Source organism: Myotis myotis, unplaced genomic scaffold, assembly GCF_014108235.1.
Source record: "Myotis myotis isolate mMyoMyo1 unplaced genomic scaffold, mMyoMyo1.p scaffold_m19_p_5, whole genome shotgun sequence".
Taxonomy (NCBI): Eukaryota; Metazoa; Chordata; class Mammalia; order Chiroptera; family Vespertilionidae; genus Myotis; species Myotis myotis.
This window is the reverse complement of record NW_023416357.1, coordinates 44,600,169-44,621,425: the sequence shown is the minus strand read 5'-3', so window position 1 is coordinate 44,621,425 and position 21,257 is coordinate 44,600,169. Positions and strand designations below refer to the sequence as shown.

Sequence of the window (21,257 nt, the reverse complement as noted above, 5' to 3'; positions counted from 1 at the left end):
ACTTTTGCCACACCCTGTATATCTCTCCATTTGCTTGTCTTCGTTTATTCCTTTTATTAGTGATTTGTAGTTATTAACACATATATTTGTTAGATTTATAGCAAAATATTTTTATATCTGTGGTATAATAAAAGTTACTTTTAAAATTCCAATATTTAATTGTTCCTAGCTCATACATAAGAATTTATTTTCCTACCTCGCTAAACTACTAAATTTTAGTTTTCATAGCTTTTTTGTAGTTTCTTTTGGAGTTTGTATGTACACATTGATATCTATTTAGGATAACTAAAAAGGAGTACATTTTGTTGTTTTATTCATGAGATCCTTAGGACATGCAATGGTTGCTCTTACATGCATACCATATGATTAAATGTTTTTTATGGTTTGTTTGGCTTTTTTTCTGCTTGCTTGTTTTTAATGTCATTAATATGGCATCAGGAACCAATTTAATCACTCATTTCAGATACAATGCCATATTTTTTTTTCTAGTTCAGATATGTGTTTACATGAAAAATAACTGATACGGAAATGAATGTTTCTTATAGTTCTCTCTGTTAATGGAATTTGAAAGAATGTGAATTTTACTTGCTGTAGGGAACTAAGATAAATTAAGAAAATGGAAAACACCTTTTTGCTAGAATTGTACTTTTTTTGCATGGCTTAGTCATCACTGTTATCCTATATAATAAAAGCCCAGCGACCGAACAGCAGAAAGACCAGAACAACTGGTTGACTAGTCGCTATGATGCACTCTGATCACCAGGGAGGCAGAATCTCAACACAGGAGCTGCCCCCTGGTGGTCAGTGTGCTCCCACAGTAGGAGGGCTGTAGGATGAACAGCTCTTCCACAGTGGACCAATCCCCACAGGCCACACCCCCCACCAGTGCTGGGATCCTGTACACTGGGCCTCTAGTATAAATATAAAAAGGTTTAGGTGTTTTAGTCACGTTCAAGATTGCCTTCATATTTTATGTGATTTTACAAAAGGAGTCGTGACGTTGCTTTAGTGAGTTCTCAGGACCTTAAAAATGAATCTCTAATTTGAGCAGATTATGATGAATGAGGGGCATTCACACTGTACAATTGCTATCTAGATGCAATTCTACTCTGTAGTGCTTTATTGATTTCTTTCCTTCTGCATTGCCAAAACTCAGGATTTCTCAGTAATATAGGGTCATTGAAAACAAAATGCAGTTGATTCTAGATAGTTTCCCACCCCCCCCCAGCCCCCAATCCAAACTTTTTTTCATATTTAGAAGAGTTTTATCTAATAATTATGTTTGCCTACTCATGTGTTTATTTATTTGACACTATTTGTTTGTTGGCATATATCCTAAGGCTACTGGTTTGGACTAGAAGTTATTAAGTAGAATTATTGTTTTAGAATTAGTAAATGGAAAAGCATGGATTTCTTTTTTCAGATACTGTATTGTTATTTCTTACTCCCATGAATAAGAAGACAGGATTTTAAAAGTTTCTTATATCCATATGTAATACTCATTGTTGTTTTCTAGCTTTTAAAAGCTAGACTCTTGCTTCTTTTTTCTATTCTTCTCTCTTCAACTTTTATTTTCCAGTGTCATAGGGTGTTCCCATAATCAGCAGAAAGGAAATATTCTTGGGCGAGGAATATCAGGGTATTATATTACATGGTATGTTATTCTACTTTAGCATTTTAAACATGTATTTATTCAAGTAAATGAGAAAACTAATTTACTTGAGATATTTTTTGATAGTGATGAAGTCCTGGAGCCAGTTGATACAGATGCCTCAATAAGAAGTGTATTGAAGTGAGATAATACATTGAATGACACCAGATGGTAATTGAGGCCATGGGAATGGAAGAGATTGACAAGGGAGAGGATACAATACGAGTAAAGAAGTAGCCCTGGGAGAGAAACTAGCCTAAGAAGGAAGAGGAACATGAAAGTGAGATTAGGAAGTATGAATCAGAGGGGTAAGGAAAAAATGTAGAAAATGTGGTATGGAGAGAAATGTTTTCAGAAATGAGAGAGGGTGATATTATCAAATGCTGCTGAGAGGTCAGTCATAACTAGCATTTATATAGAGGTTACTGTGGACCACAACAATTCTTTGAGCTATATTACATTCCAGTTTTACAGATGAGAAAAGTGAGGTTCAGAGAGATGAAGTGACTTGCCCAAGAAAATGCATAGCTACTAAGTGACAGAATCAGACTTGAACTCATGTAACTTGACAATATAATTTTAGCTCTTAACCAGCAAGCAATAAAAGTGACAGATGGATTTAACTATAAGGTTTTCACTGATAACTTTGGTCAGTTTTAGTTGGTCAATCCATGGGGGCAAATACTTGATTGGGGTAGAATGCGAAATAAATAAGAAAAGGTAAGTGTAAACAATTCTTTTGTGAAACCTGGGTGTAAAAAGGAAGAGTAGGGGCAGTGAGAAAGTACTGTTTAAGATTTATGGTCCTAGCTGGTTTGCCTCAGTGACAGAGCGTTGGCTTGCAGACTGAAGGGTCCCAAGTTCAATTCCAGTCAAGGGCAAATGCCTGGGCTGCGGGCTTGATCCCCACTGGGGGTGTGCAGGAGGCAGCCAATCAATGATTCTCTCTCATCATTGATGTTTCTATCTCTCTCTCCCTTCCTCTCTGAAATCAATAAAAATATATTTTAAAAAAGATTTATTAAGAGCTTTTATAGGATAAGCAAGTCTTAAATACATTTAAATGTTGATGGGATCAAGCAAGTAGTGAGAGTGGCATAGAAGAGACAAAGTGGGGGAGAAAGGGAATAAAAAGAGAGAGCTCTTGAGCCATGATGAAAGTGCAGTGGGAAACAGAATCCATAGCAAATATAAACAGAGGGGCCCTAACAGGAGAAAGACCTCTTTTATGGTCATAGTAGAGAAGGAAAGCATGAATATGGATGCATATAAATTTGTAGGTTTCCAGCTATTCCAATTCCTTCTATCTCAATTTCTCTGTCTTTCATAGATATTTTTAGAATATACTTTTATTTATTTCAGAGAGGAAGGAAGAAGAGAGAGAAACATCAGTGATGAGAGAGAATAACTGATTGGCTGCCTCCTGCACGCACCCCACTGGGGATCCAGTCCACAACCCAGGCATGTGCCCTTGACGGGAATCAAACCCAGGACCCTTCCCCAGACCGCCAGCGCTCTATCCACTGAGCCAAACCGGGTAGGCTATCATTGATTTGAAACAGGGATGAAAATTTTCTGTCAGCAAGTTACTACCCATTTAACTTGGACTTCCGCTAGCTAAAGAAGAGAGGGAAGAGCATCCTTCTACTTTGCTGTTGAAATTCAGGTTTCTAAGATACAGACTGAGCTGGGGGAGTCTTTCTGGTACTGTTCCAGCATGGAGGATTTCCTACCATTTTTAAAGAATCACATTTGCACCCTAGCCAGTTTGGCTGAGTGGATAGAGCATTGGCCTGTGGACTGAAGGGTCCCAGGTTTGATTCCGGCCAAAGGCACATGTCTGACTTGTGGCCAAAGGCACAGGTTGCAGGCTCGATCCCCAGTAGGCGAAGTGCAGGAGTCAGCCAATCAATGATTCTCTCTCATCATTGATGTTTCTATCTCTCCCTTCCTCTCTAAAATCAATAAAAATATTTTTTTAAAGTTTTTTTTAAAAAAAGAGAGAATCAAATTTGCAATTACCACAGGAAATGAATATACTCCTTGGTATTGATTGCTGGGTTAAATCTATATTGATAGAACAGGCTGATGAGTATATAGATAATGTGTAAAATATTCTACTAGAGTTGATAATAATTATGATATACAATATTTCTTTTTATGCAGTTCTTTATGGGGTCAGCAAACTACATCTCAGCACCTGTTTGTTTTTTAAAGTAAAATTTTATTTGGAACTTTATTGGGGAATAGCCTTTTTTGTTGTTGTTAATCCTTACCTGAGGATATGTTTTTTTCCATTGATTTTTATAGAGAGTGGAAAGCAGGGGGAGAGACAAAAGAGAGAGAAACATCAAGTGAGAGAGATACAGCAATTGGTTGCCTTCCCCATGCACCCCGGGGATGGAGCCTGCAACCAAGATATATACCCTTAACCAGAATCATAATCAAACCTGAGACCCTTGAGTCCCCGGGCCAACGCTCTAACCACTTAGAAAACTGACTAGGGCCAGGAATAGCCATCTTGTTGTACATCTGCGACTGCTTTTGCACAACAGTATCAGAGTTAAATGTTTGCAGCGGAGACTATGTGGCCTGCAAAACCTAAAATACTTACTATTTTGCCCTTTTCAGAAGGAGTTTGCTGTCTTCTTATCTAGAATAATAAAGCAGTTAAAAACTTTGAAAAAATTTTGAGAAAAATAGAAATTAAGACACTAAAAGTGTGAAGGGAATTAGAAAAGTAGAAGATATTTAGGATATATTGCTAAATGCAAATAACACTTTACACAGTGATATAGATTATACATTAATCTCATTTCTATTTTTAAAATTTATATTAAAAAGTTAATGGCCCTTGCTTCCAAATGGTGAGATTACACTTGATTTTTATTTTCTTGCTGGTTTTTATGTTTTCTGATTTTTTTTTTACAATGAACATGTGTTACTGCATTATTAATCAAACCAACTAGTAGTAGACTAGTATGAGAACATAAAAGCAAATTAGAATGGGAAGAATAGTGCATTTTGCAGGGTCAAGCTAAAGTGAGACACCCTGGATGATACATTAAAAAAATGCTTTTTGTTCATTTCTCAAAAAAGTTGAAGAACTTTTTTTGATGATGCCCCTAGGAACATTTTCAGGTCGTTTAATTCCTTATATTTAACTAGCATCTGATATGAGAACGAAATCCCCCCACCCCAAAATAAAGAGAGAAGATATAGTTTTTGAAGTTATAAATTACTTTTAGACTTTGTTCCTCATTTTCAAAGACATAGATTTATAAAGTTTAGTTTATGGAAATTTTCTTGACTTTTGTGACTCATATATAATGCTGTCTATTAGTGATTTGTTTTTTAATTCAGCTTATTAGCTATAAGTAAAACTTAAACTTGGATATATTATATAAGTTAAGGGAGCTTTCTTTTGTAAAAAGTCACAATTATGCCTTAAAAAAAAGTGAACAGCTTTTATTTGGGCAAAAATCAGTCATAAATTACAGAAAGTAATCTTTTCAATGAAGTACTGTTATTAACCAGATGAGACTTGAAGTTGTTTTACTGTGATATTCTAGTCCAACGTCTGCACTGTGGTGCTACCAGATGCTCACTATAAAGTTCAATGGATCTTGACAAGCATTAAGTTGATGTCAGCGGATGTACTATGCTAGGAGTCATTGAAACAGAAGAGAAACCCGTTGTTTTTTTATCAAATTTCATCTTATAAATCAATATATTTTTATTTCAATTATCATTATGAGTGGTACTTATTATTTTTATAGTGACCAAATGAGTTGTTGAGAACAATCTCAAGATTGAAGCTTAGGGTGCAAACTACTGACTTGCCTGATAAATTGTCATGCAAAACAAACAAAAAACAAAAACCCTTGTTTTATTTGCACTTTAAATATGAGTCAAAATAGGCTGATAATTATTAAGCATAAAATAAAAAATAAATTGTAAGAGGAATTGCAATATGATCCTTGTAAAAAAAGAAATCAATAAAAAATGAGCCTCAAAGCAAGAATATATGTGGATATGCATAGCATTTTCATATAAAATGTAAAATATGAGCCCATTTATCAAATATGTAAATAATTATATAAAATTCAATTATCTATAATAATAAAAGCATAATATGCTAATTAGACCAGACGTCCTTCCGGACACGGACAAAGCCGAGGCTGCGAGGGAAGCCCGGGCCCCAGATGCCAGAGGAAAGCCAGTGCCGGCAGCCAGGGGAAAGAAGGCCTACTCTTGCACGAATTTCGTGCACAGGCCTCTAGTATATTTATAATTAAACACACATCCACAGACATATGCTGTATATATAACATATATATGTATATGTATGTATATGATTATATCCATGCATTCCACTGATTAGTATGACAGTATGGAATGATTTTGAATGAAAATTTTCAGTAATAATTATATTTAAAAGAAATTTCCTGTTAATGAAGTCCATTATGTTATGAACTATCTTAAAAGCCAGTGGCAGAAGCCCTACTGCTTGTTATTTGACAATGTGCTGAAAAAATACACACACATATTTCTTATAAGCAAAGTTTATTAGCTATAGATGTGCAAACGTCCCAATAGATCTTATCCATATTGGACATTTATTATTCAAGTTGATTTTAATCATAATGCAGACTGGAATCTGTTTTTGTTGCTTGTACAAGCACCTTTTTTTTTCTTCTAATTAATGTGTTTTTCATTTATTCAGGAAGTCTCTAATGGCATTTGGGGGAAGGGAAACATTTTAGCTTCCTTCCTGGGTAATGCAGTTTTTATTTCTTGTTGAAATTGTAGTCCCAGCCCAAACCCAATGTTGGACAAAAGGAAGGAATAAGGAAAGGGGGATGGGAAGGAAGGAGGAATGAAGAAAAGGAGATAGAAAGAAAAGAAGTAAAAACAAAAAGGGAATGCAAGAAAGTTAGCTATACAAACATTTAGTTCATGTGTTTAAAAATAAATACGAAACTGTAAATGTTCTGCTAAAACAGCAAGATCCTGTCATTGTTTCATTTCTACTCCCTGCTGCGCTGATGACATCATTTCATTCATATATAAATAAATGAAGCAAGAGATATATATATATATATATATATATATATATATATATATATATATATATGATGTTGCTGTTGCTAAATTTCCAATTGAAACATAAAGGAGAGTTGTTCTTTTTACACATTTTTCTGAATTTTCATATGACTGTTAGAAAAATAGCTAACCATCTCATATGGCTTTCTAAGTTTACTTCAGTAATAATACTTATTAATGCTTTGAGTAAAAACAAAATAAATACCTTAGCCCAAACTGGGATTTGGGGAATGGCTAGTAGGGTTGTGAGTGGAAAGGTGGAAGAGGGAGTACATCAAAATCTTGTTGGGGAAAGAGTTTAGGGAGTTGAAAATACATAGTTGATATAACTCTTTTTATGTTTAAAAGCTACATAAAAGATAAAATTTAACAAAATCTTAGCTGATAGGGATATACAGAAAGTAGAGTGACAAAGTTCTGTAGGGAGATGGATTATAAAGGACTGACAAACACTACTTTCTAAATCATTCTTCGAGTTTTGAAAGGTAACTATTTCAGTCGGCTTTCCAAATTATTATAATGCTACAAGTATTAAGTGGCATTCCACTCTGTCAAAGATCAAGTTTCTAGTCCATTTTCACAACTTTGCTTTCAAGTTTTGTTCCACATGAAGTGAGAAAAAATATAAAACTATTTTAAAGTGTTTTTCCCCTTTTTCCTTCTTTTTTAAAACTTAAAAAAATATGTTTTTATTGATTTTAAAGAGGAAGGAAGAGAGGGAGAGAAAAAACATCAATGATGAGAGAGAATTATCTATCAGTTGCCTCCTGCATGCCCCTACTGGGGATGGAGTTTGAAACCTGGGCATGTGCCCTGATAGGGAATCTCATCTTGACCAGTCCTGGTTAATGGGTGGATGCTCAATCACTGAGCTACAACAACCCCACCCTTTTTCCTTCTTAAAGAAATCTTTTTTTCTGAAAGAATTTCATATTTTTAGAACTGATCTCTAGCCTTTGTGATTTATGTAAATCAACAAGTTGTCTTAGAGAAAATAAAACATTAAAAGGTAGTTTACAAAGTCTAGGGTCATGAGTAAAGGAATATATATTGCATGTGTATTTCATCAGTGATGTATTTGAGCTTACATTTGTAAGGAATGTAAACTCAATATTACTGTTTGTCAAATCACTGAGAGTTTAAGTGACATACCCAAGGCCACCTGAAAATATGGCCTAGGGTAGGCCACCGGGGAGAGTGAGAAACCCAGCCTCTGGTCTGGTTCTCAGCAGTACTGCCTTCTCATTATTATCATTTCCTGAACTCCTGCTGTGCTGTAGTCCTCCCCCTGGCAGCTCCTAACCTCCATCTGAAGCTGTGACCTATTTTTAATGTTGCCTTTTCAAGTGAAGAGATAGTATTACATGCTGTGTTTTATACATTGCCATGAAAAATGGATGAGGAAAAATTTATAAATTCTGAACGTACTTGCCATTTTCCTGCTCTTTATAATTATCAAAAGCCTATCACCATTTGAGTCATAAGTTAACTGAAGAATTAAACTATCCTAAACTGTATTGTGTTCTACCACCTCCTCCCACACATGCACACCTTAACATTATTTTCAGTAAATCTTGTTTTACTTTGTTTTTGCTGTGTAAATCTCTGGTTTCTTCATATAGTTTCTGATTATAATCAAATATATGGCTTGTTCTGCTTCTTAGATATGGATGTTTATTTCAAATATATACTATTTGTGAAACCACTGAGTCATATGAATGTGACTAGTGCTCAACATATTTTATAGACCCTTGTTTGCTTATGGGTCTCTCAATACAACAAACAACACAAATATTCACACATTCAAGCACTTACCCAGTTAATGTTATTAGCTTCATGCTACAAAACAAAATAAATCTGTGTCCAACTTTTTCCTAATCCCAAATAAGTATAACTGGAAAAAGATTCTGAGAATGATCACAAATATTTATATAGAAGGTGGATAGTGAAATGTGAGTTAACACTAATATATTTTAATATTCAATTAATTGTTTTCTTAAAATAGACTGCTCCAGGTTTTTAGAAATTCTCTGGAATGTATAACTAGCATATAAAGTAAAATTACTTTACAAATACTTAGTAGGTGTCAACATTTTCATTTATTTATTTATTTTACATTTTCAAAATTGATGTCAACATTTTAAAAGAATTGCCTTGTTGGTATTTTTAAAGTATATATGATATCAAAACAGCAATGGCATAAAAATAAGCATAAATTCTAAATTTTTCTAAATTTGATGAACTATATATTTTTAAATTCTAGAATACTTAATTTACTCAATACTGAAATATAATTATTAAATCCTTTCATTGAAACATTACCATCAAAAAATGTAAGCAAGATTTACATTAATAGCTTGATTGAAGGAAATTCAGTTACATTTATGTAAAAAATATTTTTTAATTAATAGTAGAGTATAAGCATAAAATTTCCCTTAGAGAGATATTTGTTGTTCAGGCTTTCCCACTGAGGAAGACTGCTTTTAGACTTCCAGAATTTTATAAGTTAATGCTGTGTAAAACCAGCATTTGCATTTCTAAAAGTTTGAAAATTATGAGTATAATAAAACTCCAGAACTGGGATGCCTACGATGCTTCACTTGAAATACCATTAATTACAAAACTTGTGCTTACACATGTGTTAAATATCTTCTGAATATAGACCATCAGATTTATTGTTTTGAAGCAGATACATATATTTAAGAAAATTAAGGTCTGTTTTTCTAATTCCTGAAATCAAATGTATTTTATAATGTAATGAGGTAATATAGAGGGGGGAAAAATCTTAGAGGCTAGTTAATTAGCTGTTTTAATAGTAAAAAGAAAAGTCCTAGTTAATTATAATAACATGAGTTTTATTTTTTCTATGCTTACTGTACTTCTCTTATAATAAAATATTATGCCTGTGTTTTGGAAGCTCAGAATTAGCTTGATAATTTCTCATCCATGATTCTGTAGAATATGAACAAGAAGCCAAATCCTAAAATTATATTCATGTGGTTACATCAGTAGACATTTGTTGATCATTTTAAATTTATGTCGAGAATCAAATCATCTCATTCCACTCAGTTAAAGTCAGCTAAGGATTATTTTAAAGTTTTAGACTATTTGTGCAAATTCAAAATAAAGGTTAAATAATGGATCAGTGTGATTTTTTTCAACTATTTTTAAAACCTTTAAACTATTGCTTTTCATTTCCTCATTAATAAAAATTATTTTGGTAAAAAATTTTGGGTAATTTAATATGGTGTTTTTATAACACAATCAATTGAACACCTAGCTATTAAGTCTAAGGTACTGGTTTCTTTAGATAAGACTTTATTGTGGTCTTCAAAGAAATTGCCATTTTAATAGAGACTCAAGAACCAAGCTCATGAAAAGTTAGACAAAAATACTTAGTATTGGATAATATCAAAGATAAGAATCCTATATAATAAAGAGCTAATATGCTAATTAGACCAAACAGCAGAGTGACCATCTGGACGACCTTCTGGATGAAGCTGGGGCTGCGAGGGCCGAGCCCTTTGCACGAATTTCGTGCATCAGGTCTCTAGTAGTATCATAAGCATAGTTATGCTTTCCAAATGTCAGAAAGTGGTTTTGGAGTATAAAATATAGGTAAGTACTAATTAATGTTTAAGGGCTAAAATTCATTTACCCTGAAGTTTAACCAGTCCATTAGTAAGCAGGAGTAATTATATTAGAGGTATTCTTTTATTTCTTTGAGTCATACAGTCTGGACATGTGTCTTTAAAATGAGGGATGGAAGGGAAAGTAGGGGAAGTATAACATAAAAAGGGACAGGGGGTGTCCTCTGGAGAAAATACTGCTCTCTAGGGGGGGGAAAGGCATTAAAGGAGAGGATGGATATACCAAAACCCATTGACCTTAAGATTATGACTTCTGCCGAAACGGTTTGGCTCAGTGGATAGAGCGTTGGCCTGCGGACTGAAGGGTCGCAGGTTCGATTCCGGTCAAGGGCATGTACCTGGGTTGCGGGCACATCCCCAGTGGGAGATGTGCAGGAGGCAGCTGATCGATGTTTCTCTCCCATCCATGTTTCTAACTCTCTATCTCTCTCCCTTCCTCTCTGAAAAAATCAATAAAAATATATTAAAAAAAAAAAGATTATGACTTCTTATGGTACTTTAACAAAATCTTAATGCCATATTAACAGAGTCTGCGTGTTCAGTAAAATCACTGTCATAATAATAACTCTTTAATCAAAATAATTTTATAAGAATTGTTCATATATTCTTTCAATAGATACTTTCAAATCCCATTGTATAAGGAATATATTGGAGTATGCACTGTTCTTCTTTCCAAGAGGCTCATAGTTTTAACTTGGTGGGGCAGATGCCTATGTAAAACTAACAGGATGTTGGAAACATGTAAGAAGGTAGTAGAAATAAGGCCTGGAAACCCAATTCAAATTCAGAGTATGAAGGGACTTATTATAAGACTAGAGGCCTGATGCACGAATTGGTGCACGAGTGGAGTCCCTCAGCCTGGCTGGCGATAGTGGCCGATGGGGGGCATGAAGCGGTGAGCCAGGAGGAGGGACCATGGGAGGTTGACCAGCTATACCCTCCCCCCACATCAGGCCTGATCTGGGGGCCAGCCTGCTCGGGGGAGGGACCACAGGAGGTTGGCCGGCTTGGGGGGAGGTTCTGTGGGAGGTTGGCCAGCCATGGGAGGTTGGCTGTGGGAGCACACTGACCACCAGGGGGCAGCTCCTGCATTAAGCATCTGTCCCCTGGTGGTCAGTGCACATCATAGCGACTGGTCGACCAGTCATTTGGTCGTTTGATCGCAGGCTTTTATAACAGAGTCTTTTATAATTTCATTATATATATAATGAAATGTAGAATTAAGTTAGGTAAATGGGACTCAAAGAAGATATTCCTTTGAGAAGGAATAGTTTGGGCCCCCTGTTTTTACTCATTTCTGTTTAATTCATACAAATGCCAGGAAGTACTATTTGGGCAGAATACATATTAGATCTAGTTAAAAGATTTTTTTAAGAACTCTAAGCCTGATGGAGTGTTTTCAAAACATATGTTTCTTGATAGATTCCATTTATTTTTTTGGTCAAGATTTACCCTGTACTCTAAAAGCCCAAAGTATAAGTGATGCTTAGTCTAGCTCAAAATTTCTACCAATCATTATTCCAATATTTTCTAAGAGCATTCTTTATGACTGATTTGTGTGTGTGTGTGACTGATTTTTGGGAAAAAAAAAAAAGTATGTATATATTTAGACTCTATAGACGGTACTATGGCATTTTAAATTTAATATTTATAAGATGGCATTGAGTTAGCAGGCAAAAGGAAGTCATTTTGAAAAGTCATTTTTTACTAAATATAGTTGATCAGCCCTGGCTTGTGTGGCTTAGTTGGTTGTGCATTGTCCTATGCATCTAAAGGTTACTAGTTTGATTCCCAGTCAGGGCACATGCCGAGGTTGAGGGCTCAGTCCCCTGTAGGGGGCATGCAGGAGGCAGCCGATTGATGTTTCACTCTGGCATTATGTTTTTCTCTCTCTCCCTCTCCATTCCTCTCTCTCTAAAAATTAATAAAAATATTAAAAATGAAAAAACACACACAAATGAACAAAACAAAATAGATATCGACTCATATAGAATAAATTGATGGTTGCCACAGGGGAGAGGATTTAAGTGATAGGCCAAAAATAGTGAAAAGGATTAAGAGGTACAAACATCTAGTTACAAAATAATTCCTGTGTATATAGTGTACAGCATAGGGAATTTAGTCAACAATATTATAATAACTTCATATGGTGGTAGATGGTTATTAGACTTATCATGGTGATGACCTCTTAAGGCATATAAATGTCAAATCACTATGTTGTACACCTGAAACTAATATAATATTGTATGTCAGCTGTCATTAAAAATAAAAAATAAATAACTTGAAATTTTTTCATTTGAGTTTAATGCCATTTTATATGAAAAACCTGTCATATTTTTAAAATTTTAATTCAAAATGCTTTTTTCCTTCCCATTACCCACTATGCATAAAACCCTATACCAAATGAATTTTACATGCTTCCAAAAAGTAAATTTACTATTTAAGGATAAAGATTTTTTTATCTTGAGAATATCCAAGATATGTGGTACAGTGTCTGAAGGCAGATAGTTCCAAAAGAGGAACTGTCAGATGTTTTGAGGAGTGACAGCATGCTCTAGAGCCCAGTACCCCTTTGCAATATAAGACTTGGTACGTTTGTTTAAAAAACAGTCACACTGTCTCTTTATGTTGAAACTGTATTTAACCATCTTTCTCTGATGACTATCTTTCTGATGACTATCTTACAGGTATCAGTGAACATCAGTGATTACTATAGAGCACTGTAGTTGAAGGTTGATGAAGTTTGGCCGAAAGTGTCTCAATCACTGTCCAATGAAATTGATTTTTTAAATTTTAAAGTGAATCTCTAAGTATTACTATCTTTACATTTTGTTTTTCTGTTCAAACAGAAAGTAACAGTTGTTAGATGAAGTTCTCATTTTTTTAGCCTAGTTACTTGTATTATTATGTATTATCCTTAGGATCTTTGTTAAGGTGTGTTTAGATGATCTCGCCACCACAACAGTACACTAATATAAAAGCACACTTGGCAGCTATCCCTTCATCTGTGTGTTCATATGTGCTAACATGTGGTAATGGTTTATTTTACCTTGTGGCATCAATTAAAAAGTTTCAAAGCCAGTGGCAGAATTGAACAGAATTTTACTATATATTTATAAAAATAATTTAGAAAACTGGTTCAGTGCCTTAGCCCTGTTTCCAGTTTGGAGCCAAATGTAAACAAATATTTTTATTTGTGATCTTATTATTTTTATTTTGTGCCTCCTATAATCCATTTGTTATGCCACTTTTAAGAAAGCAGTAATTAACATCTTTTAAAACTAAACAGTAGTATTTCTGCTCAAGTTAATTTCAAGTACTCTTTTTATCCATAATAACAACTCCTTGGGAAATATGAGATATTTTAAATAAAATTAAAGTTGTAGCTTTAAAAATTAATTTTAGTATGGGAATAATCCTAAAATATTGTGATATTGTGAAATAATTTGAAATTTCCTTTATAAACCTGTTAGAATACCTACTTAAGCATATTTAACCATTTGTTCTAGATAAAATTTAAGAGCTTTTGGAAATTTGTTATATTAGATACATATTGTTTCAGATTCATGCTAATAATGCTGCTTAAGGAAAAAACTCACAATTATAGACTTTAAATTTCTTCCTACAAAAGCTGTAAATTTCAAAAGAAAAAAGATATTTTAGAGGAAATATGTCTTTTGCATAAATATTTAACTGTCTCATAAGGGATATAACTTTTTAAAAGATGAGTGCCTAATGATTAACTTCATCCTGGAAAAAAACAAAACAAAAATTGCAATGATTCATGCTATTGATACAGGCTGTACCTCCATGGCTTTAATCTGTTCTGTGACAAAGATTTAAAAAAAGACCTTCCTAAAATAGAGGCTCTGTGGTTGTGCAGTCAGGACACGTGTGCCTTGGATTCTAAGACAAGGCCGTTTTAGGATGACAGAGTAAGCAGTTGAGAGAGGTCCTACAGTAGACAGTTGAGAAGTGAAGACAGGTTAGTAGATCAGGTTGGAGATGGTGGAGACTGGTAGCAGGCAACCCGCAGAGGGTGTGTGCAAATGGTCATCACTAGGATGTTACAGAATGAGTAGTGGAAATGCTCGGCAGGTGGCCAACACTGTGCCCCAAGGGCAGCATGGTAAGAAATAATAAGTGGAGATCTAGGCAGGGGAACTACTGGCAACGAGGGAACCCAACATCAAGTACTGAGGATTCAGCCATGGAAATGGAAGTCCCTTAGAACAGATCCCCTCAGAAGTAATATGAGGAAAGAACTCAGTAGAATGTTGGCTTTGGTCTCTGAGACATCGAGGTGCTAGTTAGGTGGGAACTGGGGCTGGAAGCCCAGCAAATGGAAGAAAGAAATGAACCCTCTTTGGCACAAGGATTGAGGCTGCATTCAGTAATTTTGAATCAGTGTACAGGGTCAAAACAGGGACCGTTAGCAGAGTTTACATGGTGGTAATCTTCAAACTATGGTTTCAGTTGTTTTTATATTTTCCCTACCCTAGAAATGAGCGTGGCTAGAGTCTAGATGGTTTTGGTAGAACCTTCTGTTAATAGTTAAGGAGCGATTCCTTTATGAATAAGAGAAAAGCAGAGTTAGAGGTCTGGCAGGCAATTGTTACTGAAGAGATGCTGCATGTGCCCTTCTTCTCACTGTGCTCCCCCACTCTTCACTACTGAAGGGGGGGAACTGATTCACATAGGACACAATTAAAAGCCACTAGAACTGTGAGACCAGGTAAACCATAGGACCAAGCTGTGTTAAACCTAGGAGGTATTTTTATTTTTAATCTGATGGACACTTGATGTGATAAAAATGGGAGTACTAGCAAATGCATACTGTGCAACAGGTCAAGTACAGTTACCGCTAAGGAGCCATAGAATTCCCTAGTTTCTAGATGCCCTTAAAAATGAAATAGTCATTTTGGGGGAGGGGTGTATTTGTTTTATACTGCTGACATAAATTGCCACAAGGTTAGCAGCTTAAAGCACTGTAAATATATTATCTCTCGGTTCTGTAGGTCAGAGTCTGATATAAATGGGCTCGTTTCTCCACTCTAGATCTTGCAAGGCTGAAATCAAGGGGTGTAAGCCAGCTGGGTTCTTATCAGGAGGCTCTGGGAAGAATCCACTTTCAAGTTCATGTAGTTTGTTGGTAGCATTCAGTTCCTTGGGGTTTTAGGAGTCAGCCTGGGGCTGCTCTCGGCTTATAGAGGCTGCCACATTCACAGGCCCTGGGGTATGCATGGATATCTTTGGGTGGCTGTTCTGCCTACCACAGAGGGGAATTTTTTTTTTTCTCAAAAGGTGACTCATCCAATTTCTCCTGTAAAGTTCCAGTCAGAGTAAAATACTTAGACTCTCAAATAGAAGCACAGGGATTTTTTACATTGAATCAATAGTGTAGAAAAAAGACGAAGTCTTCCATCTTTGAGTTAAAAAGAAAAAACAGGGACAATAACAGTAATAGTTACAAACTTGAGAAAAAGAGTACAACGTTAATATGCCTAACACTTTTTCCTTGTGTTTCTCTTTAAACTATGGTATTTTGAAATATTGTTAAAGGTCACTTTATTAAGTGTTTGACCAAAATGTTAGATTGTGGGTGGGAGGAGGGATGTTTAATGGAAAAGCTCTCACAGATTGGCCTATGGTGTGGTCATGTGGCCATAACACAGGCTTATTGCTCTAATAACAATTTACACAATATCAGAAGTTCATATGAAGACAATAAATGCTTCTTGAAGGCTGAATTTATAAATACAATATATGAATGATGATAATGGTATCATAAATATCCCCATTTCATTTCATTTTTAAACAGAAACTTTTATATGCTATTAATATGAGTTTTCTTAATAGTTTATAATCATCACTTTGGGGATTATTTACACCAAGTTCAAAATTTTGTGTGATCAAATGGCTAGGCACATAATATTTGGGATACATGTACAGATATGAAGATATCATTTAGAATGTAATGGTCTCCAAACAAGTCCCTTATGTCAGCCCTTTTTCTTATAATCTATTATTTCTGATTAAAGCCGAGTATAGAATTCAAGGAACCAGGAAATATGGCTGCTGTCCTGAAAACTAACAACTGAATCAAAGGCTGCCTCCTAAAGTATTCTTAGGAATGAAATCATCACTGCGTTTATCAGGGTCTTTTTGCATTTCTCTTGTACTTAAAACATTTTTTAGCATCAGTAGCTGCTTCCCTTTTGTTTTCTGTAATTTCCCATGCTTCTTGGCTTTCATATGAAAAAGTTGGCATTTTGTAGAAATTACCAGCGAATCACAGCACTCTTTTTTTCTTCTGCATGGCAAACATCATCTGTAATATTCAGATCACCAATTCTTAACCACTTTATATGTTTCAGAGGCATGGAACAGATGGACATATCTCTGGTGGGGAGGGGGGTGAACAGTGAAGAGATAAACCAAAGAACCGATATGCTTATATGCATAGTGCATGGACACAGACAATAGTGTGGTGAAGGCCTGGGGGAGGGGAGGGGCTGGGCAGAGTGGAACAAAGGTGGGGAAAAATGGGGGACATGTGTAATACCCTCAACAATAAAAATATGTATATTTAGTTTTGTAAAAGCAAAAATAAAGGGCAAGGATGTTAACTGCTATATTGCACAGATTAAAAGAGTCCTTGACAATATATTTTAATTGAATTTATTAAATAATTTTGAAGTCATGAAATTAAAATTTAAAGTCATTTTAATGACTTACATTGCTTAATTCTTCATCTGACAATTATGTCTCACTTTTAAATAGTACCTGGAAAAAACATAAGAAACATGTACTATAAAGAACTCGAAAGAAAAAATTAGCATATTAAGTACCTTTAAACTATGTAGTCCCCCAGAAAAGTAAAGGAGCCAATGATGACCCAGCATCTTTACTTCTTGAATTTTAGTTTAGTTGCAAACAAACATTTTTATTTCCTTTGGGTAGGCAAAATCTTCTTTTATATACTTTCTAGGCAACTAGAATTAAGGGAGAAATCTCATTTTTGAACTACACTAGGAAGTTGCAGTAATTCACTGAATTCTGTTTTGGTTTTATAAACCTGATCAACATTATAGTATGCATTTCTGTACAAGTATTAGAGGCCTGGTGCACGGATTTGTACACCAGTGGGTCCCTCGGCCTGGCCTGTGCCCTCTGACAATCCAGGACCCCTCAGGAAATGTCAGACTGCCAGTTTCAGCCCAATCCCTGCAGGCCAGGCTGAGAGACCCCACCGGTGCATGAATCTGTGCACTGGGCCTCTAGTATGCATATAAGATTTTTGGTTAATCTCTTCCCGCCCTCCCTTCTCCCTGCTTCCCTCTGAGATTTATCAGTCTGTTCCATGTTTCCATGCCTGTGTGTTGAGCATCTGCCCCCTGGTGGTCAGTGCGCGTCATAGCTACTGGTCAAACGGTTGGATGGTTGGATGGTTGCTTAGGCTTTTATATATATATAGATAGGTGAGTGAGGTTTACAAATCTGTCTTTTGTATTGCAAAAACAGGTTTTTGTTCTGCAATTAATTAGAACAATAATGACATCCAATGTCTAGCTTTTAGTACTAAGAGCAGCTTCCCCTGACTGCCAAAGGATGCAAATCAAATCTTTCTTCCCAGATCTGCCTTAGTCATATACATTTAGACTAAAAGAGAATATATGTTAGGTGGTAAAATTTCCTATACTCTAACATTCTATATTTAGTCTTTAAGCAAGTTTAGTTAAAATGAAAAAAAGAAATTTGCCTTTCACTTTTTAAAAAACGTGAGGGTTGACATATAAGGTGATATAGAACAATATCTGGCAAATGGTAGGTATTCAATTAATGTACCCTACATTAAATTGCATGCTTTTGCTTAAAGTAGAATAATATATTAATGTTTAAGAAATATTATTTCTTTTATAGTTATATGCTTTATCAGATGTTTAGAATTTTAGCATTGGTAGATAAGCAGCATTTTAGATAGCCACATTGACACCTAGATTTTCTCAGGAAATATTAAAATCATTGGCCTTCATTATTAATAACTGCCAGTGCTATAGAATAAACATTATTATTTTTATCAGTTTATATACTGGGAGATATATGTTACAAATATATTGAGATATTACATCTTCTATTGGGATATTAGTACATGAATGAATAGGTGAGGGTAGTGCCGCAGATCCACTAGATCCAGTGTTTGTTTTGAGTTCCTTTCATAGAGAACAGTTGGATGTGTAAAAATCTGTCTTTAGCATATTTTTGGTTCCTTCTTGACTGTTCTCAGTATTTGTAATGTGCCCACCCAGGTTGAGAGATGAAATCCATGATTGTAGAGCACTTGTATATATTACTGCTCTGTGTAAGAATTAAATCTAAAACCTTGATTTGATTACAAAGTCTAAACCCAAAGGTTTTTGTACTTTTTTGTCATGAAGCCCTAGGATTTGATGAAATAATTTGCAAGTGAAATAGACTTTGAATTTTTCAACCTGTTTTTTAAATAATTTGTTTATATGAGACTCTTCACTCCAAATCTAATTCCTTTCTCTTAAGTCTCCTAATTATTTTTTTACACTCACTATGTTATTTTTGCTATCAATTATGTTTTAGCTACCAATTGTAGTCTATCAGAAAGATAATAAATAATGTGTTGCCACCTATAGGCAGAAACTTAATTTATTTATGACATACAGAAAAGCGTAATCTAAAAAGATAGTTCTGTTTTCCAACTCCTACAACTACCATTTTCAAACTTATTGCTTACATATTTACCTATTGTTACGATGTTGCCATTTCAGATGCCTGTGCCTTAAAGCATTTGTTTAAACTTTTATCATTTTGTTATATTATTTGTTTTTTATATGTCATTCAAATATAACATCTTATTAAAGTTCTGTGACTTCAGAAAATTTAAAGAGACCTGTTTAAACCAAATAACTTAATCATATACTAAACTAACTGTTGTATCTTAGTTTACCTCTGTAGAGGGGGAAATTACCAATATTTGTTCCCAGGATGAAAAGCTTCCCCTCCTACAGTCTATTATCATTAGTCTTTGGTTTTGTGCCTTCTCTGTAATGATATAGGTTTGTTTCTCCTTTATTCTTTGCAGAGTGCTGCAGCAGCTCCCAGTCCAGTGCTAGGAAACATTCCCCCAGGAGATGGCATGCCAGTAGGTCCTGTACCACCAGGGTTCTTTCAGGTACTCAGAGAAACTCTGACTAGGAATGTTAAGGCATAGGAACTCCTGTTTGATTTTATTTAAAGATATGAAGGAGAGTGAGACTATTTTTATTCTTAAGATAAACATAATGCTGTGCAGCCAACTCTTGATTATTCAAAGACATTTAGCCCTTCCTTCCTATATTATTGTCAAAACTTTATTCATTTATTTATTTTGCTATTTCATTGTTCAAGAAGAAAAAAAGGAGTCGAAATGCAAATTAGCCCATTAAGTGAACCATGGTAAAGGTTTGATAGGAGAAGAGGCTAAAGATGAAGTTCTGAAATGGATTTTAAATATCTAAGTTATCAATGTCTCCAGAGACTAAAGGTAATCAAGATTTGGCTGTACTTTAAAAAAAATATGGCTAATCATAACTATTTACTTATCAAGATTATAGGTTATCTATCAAAATATTTGAAAATCATTTTTGTGGCTTTTAAGCTGGAATTTTTATTAATATCATTACATCACATGTTAGTATTGTAAAATTTTAATAACTCTTATTTTAGCAATGATAATAGTGATTTAAGAATTACAATACATCCCTTTTTAATTTTATGGCATCCACATCTTAAATTTGACAGTTTTCTAACCCAAACCAACAAAGATTTTGAAACTCATTTATTTTACTACCGGGTTAATTTTATACCACCCTTTGAGAAAATTAGGAAGAATTTAGGAGTTAAAAACTAGAGTTGAAGGCATTATAGGAATTAATGTAATAATAACAATATCTAACACAATAACTGCTTACTATATGCCATGCTTTGTTCTAAATATTTTACATATATAAACTCTTAATCCTTACAATAACCCTAGATGTGAAGATATATTATTATCATTGCCATTGCACAGATGGATAAGCCAAGGCTTGGTAGATATAGTAGTTTGCTCAAGGTCAGAATGTAATGGGGCTGGGATTCAAATCAAGGCTTTCTGGACTTTTGTCATTAAATTTTCCTTTTAAAGTTTTAGTAGAGCATTACTCATAAAACATTTCTAGCTCATTTTTTTTCCCTCGTGCTCTTATTTCTCTTGCCAAGGATACATAAGGGGGTAGGTTGGGAAGGAAGCCAAATTCTTCCTAGGGTTAAACAAAGTATATAAAACTATACATTTTCACTTTTACTTTTTGTAGAATAACTTATTCTCCCCTTACCTGTCTTCTGCCTTAATCTTGATAAGAGTAGTTGAAACAGTACATGTGCTTTAATTATTTTAATGTGATAAATAGTTAAATCCTATTAGAAGCCAGGCACTGTGGCAGGCATCTAAAAATGAGTATACATAATATGTATCTTCCTGAAGTTCATTGTCTGGCCAGGGAGGCATTAAAGAGAAATAACTGTAATATAGCAAGATAAGTGCTGTAACAGAGGAAAATTTAACGTTCCGTGATGACCTAGAAGAGAGCTATTAAGTCTGCCTGAATTGGAGCTAAGAAGGGTTTGGAAAAAGTTATTCAGGAAACAAGCAGAGGAGTGATATTCCAGAAAGTGGGAACAGTATAAGCAAAAGTGTGTGGAGGCATCAGAATGACCCTGTGCGGAGGTGTTCAGAGTAATATACTCGGAAAGTAGAGGGAGCATAGGCAGGAGTTCCTGGACATGAAGTTGGGAAG

The 21,257-nt window shown here is 34.8% G+C and overlaps 1 protein-coding gene across 6 annotated transcripts in view; it reads left to right on the top strand.

Moving 5' to 3' along the window:
* Window positions 1-21,257, top strand: part of SSBP2 (single stranded DNA binding protein 2) — a 222,080-nt gene that overhangs the window by 126,948 nt on the left and 73,875 nt on the right. For 4 of the 6 annotated variants that reach the window (XM_036308309.1, XM_036308310.1, XM_036308312.1 and 1 more), the window contains one exon: window positions 19,523-19,612. The exons of the other annotated variants lie outside the window; for them this stretch is intronic. In XM_036308309.1, coding sequence (XP_036164202.1) covers window positions 19,523-19,612 — 90 coding nt within the window. The remainder of the gene's footprint in view (window positions 1-19,522; window positions 19,613-21,257) is intronic. 6 annotated transcript variants of the gene reach the window in all.